The sequence below is a fragment of the Mus caroli genome, chromosome 7 (genome assembly GCF_900094665.2).
Source record: "Mus caroli chromosome 7, CAROLI_EIJ_v1.1, whole genome shotgun sequence".
In the NCBI taxonomy this organism is placed as follows: domain Eukaryota; kingdom Metazoa; phylum Chordata; class Mammalia; order Rodentia; family Muridae; genus Mus; species Mus caroli.
In genome coordinates this window covers 111,103,060-111,111,157 of record NC_034576.1, presented here as the reverse complement: position 1 = coordinate 111,111,157, position 8,098 = coordinate 111,103,060, and the positions used below count along the sequence as shown (strand labels likewise).

General features: G+C 40.6%; 1 protein-coding gene across 1 annotated transcript; it reads left to right on the top strand.

Annotated features, from left to right (window-relative positions):
- Positions 1–1,094: 1,094 nt before the first annotated feature.
- LOC110299097 (olfactory receptor 10A3-like) lies at positions 1,095–2,096 on the top strand. Its single transcript, XM_021168702.1, has one exon. It carries the CDS (start codon positions 1,095–1,097, stop codon positions 2,094–2,096), a length of 1,002 nt encoding a protein of 333 aa, XP_021024361.1.
- The last annotated feature ends 6,002 nt before the right edge of the window (positions 2,097–8,098 follow it).

Here is an 8,098-nt window from a genome sequence, read left to right as displayed (position 1 = left end):
GTCAGGCAACCCTGCGCTCCCGCTACCCTGGCGCTGATCCAGCCGGATGAGGCCTGTGGTCCTCAGAAGTCAGGTTTTTAATGTATGAAAATAAATGTCAGTTGATAATACCAGGGTCATATAGAGGTGAGAGTATAATGTAGAGTTATGGATGGGCTCTAGGAGGGACTGTTTGTTGTTGTATATTGGTTAGGGGCATGTCAATTTCATGCAGCATGCTTAGCTTCTGTTGACTTTAAGGTTGTAATGTGTTTGTGGCCATACAGAACCTTGGAAATTATAGTTAATCAGAACTTGCAGAATAACTAGTATTTTTATGGACTTCTGCATGTATAAGGGTCTCGAGAGAAGGAAGAACGTGACAAACAGGGTTGAATAGAAAGTCCCAAATCACAAGTCCATAATGACCTTCAAATGGGCTTAGAAAAAACTACGAGGGTCACAAGGAAGATACTTGTACGTCTATCTCTAAAAATGACACATCTGTGCTCATTCTAATAGAACCTAGTAGCTCCAAGTTTGGGCGGAGATCTGAAACCAATTCAAATATATGAGTGTCACCTAATAAAGGTACATTTGAAAAACATGCACTTTGTTCCTATAAAATATTGAAGAGTTTAACTGTCTAAGCTACTTCTTTCATTTTTATTTTGAATATAATAAATACTTTCAATAAATACATAATTTAATAATATGCATATAAGGTTATAAATGTTTTGTGGATAGCTTTTAAAATCTATTTGCTTTTTTACATTTTAGTTTTGAGGGTTTTGAATTTTGTATTTAATTTAAGTAAATTTATGTAAAATAAATAATACCTATTGTGGAAAGACCTAGAAACATGTAATTTATCTTTACTTGAAATTATATTTAATTTTCACACTATATATCTTGGAATTGAAAATTGACAGTATTTCATATATTTCAGAATATATTTTTAATATAGAATTCTTCGGTTTTTCTTTTACTGAAAAGATTAATTAGTACAAGTGTCTAGTTACTATCCAAATTGACAATGGGCGTTTTTGTGGAGATGCTCTCCTTATTATAGTCTGCCTTAACTCCTGGGGCGAATGCAGGCTGGACCTGAGGTCATGACTCCATTCTTATATTTTATGCCTCTAAGAGCAGCTCAGGGCTCCACTACAGCAACAAGGGGGCAGAATGACAGCTCTGTGGCCGAGTTCATCCTCCTGGGCTTTTCTGCCTTCCCTGAACTCCAAGGGCAGATGTTTGGGGCTTTCCTGGTTATTTATCTGGTGACCCTGATGGGAAATGCCACCATTGTTGCTGTCATCTTCCTGGACCAGAGCTTGCACATCCCCATGTATCTGTTTCTGCAGAACTTATCTGTGGTAGAAATGAGTTTCAGTGCAGCCATTACACCTGAGATGCTGGTAGTCCTGACTAGTGAGAAAGCGACCATTTCCTTTGGGGGCTGTTTTGCACAGATGTACTTCATTCTTCTTTTTGGTGGGACTGAGTGTTTTCTCCTGGGGGCAATGGCTTATGATCGATTTGCTGCAATCTGTCATCCTCTATCTTACCCTGTGATTATGAACAAAAGGGTCTTTGTGAAATTAGTTATGTTCTCATGGGTATCTGGGATCATGGTGGCTACTGTGCAGACCACATGGGTGTTTAGCTTTCCCTACTGTGACCACAAGGAAATTAACCATCTCTTCTGTGAGACTCCTCCTGTTCTGGAGCTTGCCTGTGCAGACACCTTCCTGTTTGAAGTCTATGCCTTCACAGGTACCATTTTGATTGTCATGGTTCCCTTCCTGTTGATACTCTTGTCTTATACTCGAATTCTCTTTGCCATCCTGAAGATGCCATCCACTACAGGGAGGCAGAAAGCCTTTTCTACATGTGCCTCTCATCTCACCTCTGTCACCCTTTTCTATGGCACAGCCAGTATAACTTATCTACAGCCCAAATCCGGGTACTCACCAGACACCAAGAAACTGATGTCACTGGCATACACACTTCTCACCCCTCTGCTAAATCCACTTATCTACAGCCTGAGAAACAAAGAGATGAAAAGGGCAATGTTGAAATTATGGCAAAAAAAAGTGGCTTTACACACAGGTTGATTTGTTGAGGAACTTGGTGTTTTTCTATCATGCTTTATATGTTTATGGACTTTGAAGGTGGTGAAAACAGAGTATTTTTTTGTTAGACATCTTGATATCTTCATATTTGGAAACATATTACATTCTCCTCTTTCAATATTGTAGTCAATTGTTTTTAAGTGGTATATGCTTCTGAAACACATGGATCACAGTTTATTGATCTACTTTCTATTATTGACATACAGATCATTGCTACAGTGTTGCCATTAAGGTGATTCTTCAGTAAGCATCTAATTCTTTATGTTAACATGCTTGGTGATTTTATCTTTGTGTGTTGGATTCCTCTAAGAGTGCCTTATGGAATGAGTCATCTTTTTCTTATGTATTTAAAAATTTAAAGTTGAATTTATGATTTGTTTGTATGCAGACTTTTTGGCATGCCATGGTACATATGAAGGCCCCAGGTCCTTTGCTAGGAAGCAGGGTTTACATACAATCATAAATGGGACATTGAATTTGGATCTCCTAGCTGTTTTAAAGCGAATGGTGTTGGTGTTGGGTTTGTGTGGCTTATGCTCCACGGCATCCTCTCTGGTTTCCTACAGCTGATGAGCATTCTGCACATCACTAATATCAATGTCTACTGTCTACTATAGTAGGCCAGATGGCCTGATGACCATTCAAGACTGCAACCTCCTCTGCATTCCATTGGATTCTGGTAAAATACAAACAAACAAACAGACAGAAACAGAAAACCTACTAGTCCTATCAGAACCTCTCCTGGTCCCAGCTCTTTTATAGTCCTGCGGGTAAGGAAGAGATTGTGGGCCATGTCACTGCTGAAATGGAAGAGGACTCTAATGATATTCCCCCATGGACAGATTGATTGTGAATTGTGGGTACCAGAGCATTGGCTTGACCCAGAAGCAGATAGACCAGGTGTAATGGGCCATTATTGAGAACTACAGTGCCAAGTGTTTGTCCCTGCATGGCATAAAGATTAAGCAGACAGCTTTGCACCTTTATTCTGACACACTCAACTTCCAGGGTGGTGAGATAGAACACAATTAACCACGCAGATGGGAAGGTGCATGTGCTATGAAGTGGTGTGTGTATCAAAAGTTGAATGAGCTTGGGTAGCAGCTGGTGCCAAAGAAGAGTAATATGTGGTTCTGGCCTTTAGGGAGAAGCCAGAGATTTGGGCAACACAGTGTTTGGTTCTAAAGAGGTTTGTCTGCAGGAGAATCTTGCTGGACAGGACAGTTGCAGGAGCAGCAAGAACCACAATGCCCAGTACAATTCACAGTCTCTGGAGAGTCTGTTTGGGCATCAGAGGTTTCTGTCACATTTACATTCCAGCTCCTGGTTGTCTGCTCTGCAGTATATGCCCTGAGATCATCTCCTAGTGATGTGAATGGCTTCACCTCTCAACACCATCTTTCCCATGACCTACTTTGATCATAAAAGCATACTTGGACACAGAACCTATTATGAGGCAGCCAAGGAAGGTGGAGACCTGCTGTGATTAACTCTCCTTGGCTGACTTATTCCATGCTAGTTCTGTTTGCTGTATTCTGGGCTGGGTTTTGGTGATCCTATGGACATCTCCTAGAATGTCATATAGGAAGCAGGGACAACTATGAAAGCATTTGACATTCTTTATGTTTTTTTTCCATCTCAGGAGTAATCCATCAAGTTATATCTTATGCCCCCTTCCATGTTTCCAGTGTGTTAGTCTATTCCTTCCTGCATTCTCTCAAAACTGGTCATGTTTTATCTTGTATTTCCTTTCCCAATGGGAGAAGGTGACAACTATTGGACATCTAATACAGAAACACAAGTTGTAGACTGTAAGAAAGGGACAAAATTGTAGTATCTAACTTGAAAAAATTAATAAGAAATAAACTAAAACAAATTAAATAAATGAATGAAGTAAAACTAGCTGTTCATCATGGAAGTTAATAATCCTATCACTTTGAAATAGGTGATCCATAACTTCTAGACCAAGAGCCTCTCCTCCCATTGATGTTCAACAAGGCCATCCTCTGCTACATATGCAGCTGAAGCCATGGGTTCCTCCATGTGTACTCTTTGGTTGGTGGTTTAGTACCTGGGAGCTCTGGGGGAGGGGGTCTGTTTGGTTGATATTGTTCTTCCTGTGAGGTTGAAAACCCCTTCAGCTCCTTCAGTCCTTTCTCTAACTCCTCCATTGGGGACCCTGTGCTCAGTCCAATGGTTGGCTGCCAGCATCCACCTCTGTATTTTTCAGGCTCTGACAGAGCTTCTCAGGAGACAGCTATATCAGGCTCCTGTCAGCAAGCACATTTTGGCATCTACAATATTGTCTGGGTTTGGTGTCTGTATATGGGAGTTGAGTGATCTGTGGTCATCCACACCTACTTTCTCTCTTCTGTCAAAACAGGTCCAGGGAAACTTTATTTATAATCATCTTCCCACACAGCCCTCCTTGCTGGAACATGAGGACCTTGGCTTCTGCCCTCCAGGGCATGGTGTTGCCATGGTTTGTGTGCATGAGATGTAGGAGTTGAAGGCTCTGCTGGCATCCCTACAGGGACTTCCCAGACCTGAGAGTTAGAGTGATTCAAGACAGACTTTAGGGGAAGAAATGAAGAAATAGGAAGCACAGCCCGACACTCCCACACTGATCTGGACTATGTGGGAAGATTACAGAAGGAGTGATTGTTTTTAAAAACAGCATCTTTATGAAATCTTCATAGCGTCAATGTTGAGAACAAGGATGCTGCGTGTTTCAGACTCCATCTCCTACTTTGAGAGTCAACAGCAAGGTCAGAGTGACCATGTACCTGCTGTCTTTCAAGTGCCTTTAATTTCAACATTCAGCATGACAGACCAGTTTATTCTAACTCTTTTGAGAATTTCCTGGACTAATAAAAACACATCTGTATTTGTGTCCCCTTTGGAGATGTGGGTGTCTGTAGTGGGGTCTGGTAATGTGCTTCTCTCCAGACCCTCTATGTCTGTGATTATGATGGCAGGGGATACCACTCCAAGAACCCAGCTCAGAGACCAAGGCTCTTTTCTTTGTCTCATTGGCCTTGATTCACATTTTCTGACCTTTCTCTGCCCAGTCTCTTTGACCTCAATCTTTGTCATATTGTAAATTATACCCTGGTTATTAAAATATGAAATTTAGATTCTAGTATCTCATTCATTTATTTTTGTTCAATTTCCAGGAGGACAGCAGCTTGCTCTCTTCCTCCATCCCTCACCTCCCCCCCCCATGTATTTTGTCAGATAGGGTTTTATTGTGTAGCCCAAGCTGACCTGGGACTTTGAATTCTTCTGCTTCCAGAATGCTGGAATTACAGATGTGTTCCTAATGTCTTTTCTATTAAAAATATCTTAATTTCATTTTTCTAGCTCACAAACCTTGTCTTTACTTATCACAAAAGAAATCCCAGCAGGAAATGCAGGAAATACAAACTACTTCTCAAAAGGCTTTCCACGATCCTCTCTACTTATGTTCCTAGGAAATGTCCTTCTAAACTCATTCATCTTTCATCTGACAGTTCCTGTGGTCTGGAAACACTGGTATGTGTACATGTTTTTTTGTTTGTTTGTTTTTACAAAATTAGGATAAACATTAACATTCCATGCTTGCCGTTTTTTTGTTTTTCTTCCTATTACTCAATTTTTTTTTTTTTGAGTTTTGACTTGATGCAGTTTAAACGAAATGGTGCTTCCATATGATTCCTAAGATTTTGGAACATATTGAAATCATACATTGCACACCACAGAGTAAATATATTTATAGCTTTGTATTTCCATTATAGAATGGTTTCAGAGGGTTAAGAGGCTGTAGTAGAGTTCAAAATCTTTCAGAAGAGGGTGGATAGAAATGTAAGTAGAGCCTATATTGATAATATTGATAAAATAAAGGTCAGAATAGAGCTGCAGGTAAGAACTCAAGGAAGCAGAGATCCTGAGTGTCATATGTTTAATAGAGAAGTTATGAAGTTGAGTTCAGCTTCAAAGGGGAAAAGGAAGGATCAGATGAGGAATGGGTGGGTGGGTGAATGGCAGGTCCAGAGAAGCAAACAGGATGATTGTCATATAGCTATTAAATAGATTCCTCAGCTGCACAGGATAAGCTGAACACACCCCTGTGGAAAAAGTGAAGAATTTTCTGCCAGTGAGTTCTTGAAGCACAAACAGAGTGATCAGATGACAGGTCAGTGGAGGCCATCTCCATCACAGTTCTGTCCACTGTGAGGTCCAGGTGAGGAAACCATTCCCATTTCTTGGTCTTGTAAGTCTGGTATCCATGGGAATTGAGATATATTCAGGTAGCTCTACAGTATCAGTTCTCCTGGGTAAATTTATAGATTGGCACTTTTTCTGCTTCCAGGAATGCCATTTATCAGCCTGTGCTGTGTGGCTGGTCCTGTACAGAAGGTGCCATTTTCACATGAGCTCAGATGAAGAGTCACATCCCATCTTTAAAATGGAGCTGAATGCTGCTTGACCAGAACTTGTAGAAATAAAGTCTCTACAGGCATGGCTCAGTTTGAGACTCCATTGTTTTATGTAACATGGAGCCACTTATAGCAGATTAGATTGATCTTAACAGATATTTGGGATAAGAATAATGGAAGTCTGTGTTTGGCAGTACTTCCTGTCCCTGAAACATGTAATTGCTGCATGTTGTATGTATGTTTCCTTGGTGTGAATTCCATAAATGAAAACTTTGCCTTTCAAGACAAGTAGTTCATTTCACAGATCAGAATGAACTCATATCTGAGTGTCATCCAGTCTCATTGTTTCAGGAAGGGAAAGCTTTCTTGGAAAAGAAACCTCTTCCCAAAATCAGAGGTAGGAGATAGAAAGGGGAACCTTGGTGGACATCCCTTTAATTCTGGCAAAGCCCCTTTGTAGGCTTATGCAACTCTGAGCTCTCCTGGGGAGGAGTGAATGGTCTCTCACCACTCTAGCCCACATACATAAAATCCTGAGTCATATGCCCTTTGAGATTAATAACATAATTCCTGGGAACTGGAGAGATGGTTCAGTAGTTAAGAGCACTGGCTACTCTTGCCGATGGTCCTGAGTTCAATTCCCAGCAACCACATGGTGTCTCACAACCATCTGTAATGGGATCCGGTTCCCTCTTCTGGTGTGTCTGAAGAGAGCAACAGTGTACTCATATACATAAAGTAAATAAATCTTTTTTTTTTTAAAAGAAGTTCTCTTTTACAGAGAAACTGACAGAAGCAGAGAAGTTTAGTTCAATGCCAATCAAATCAGTCAAGGATTTATGTCTGAGCTTAATTGTAATATTATTTTTCCTATAGCATTTCAGTGATTCCATTATCTTCTAGAATGGGTGAAAGTTCTGGGTGTACAGACATGGACATGCAGACTTCCTACCCAGCATCTTATATCTACCTGTGTTTCTTCCCACCATTGCATAGACTGCCCATTCTATCGAACCACATCCTCTTCCTCTAGGCCACACTTACTCCCCTTTCTTCCGTGTTCTGCTTTTGATTATCATTTCCTAAAGGGAGATGTCATGGTGAAGTCAAGTCTCTCATGCACGAGGTGTTTATTCCCCAGGGACATTTGAAGAGTAACCACTAAGCTTGTTCTCTTGAGCTTTCTCACCCAAGAGGCCAAGTGATAATCTTTTAAGTCATCATGTTAAATATGAGCAGATCTCTTCCAAGATCTTTAAGGGGGCAGTCTCCAAGGCATATGACTTGATAATGTTTTTGTGAAAATCCTAGAGACAGCCATGAGGTAATAGAATGCAGCATCTAGTTGTGCTGTGTGCCTATAAGAGGGTTTCCTTCATGATTCTTGTTACTGGTGACTACAGATGATGAGCAAGTGATACCTCTGTGCTCAGGGGTCACTAGGCATGGCTGAGTCACCTGGATCAAGAGACTTTTTGTTCTGAGGCCTGCTGATTTCTTTCTTTCTTTCTTTCTTTCTTTCTTTCTTTCTTTCTTTCTTTCTTTCTTTCTTTCTTTCTTTCTTTC

Excerpts from the sequence above, each read along its gene's own strand:
- LOC110299097 (XM_021168702.1), top strand. The coding sequence starts at position 1,095 with ATGACTCCATTCTTATATTTTATGCCTCTAAGAGCAGCTCAGGGCTCC.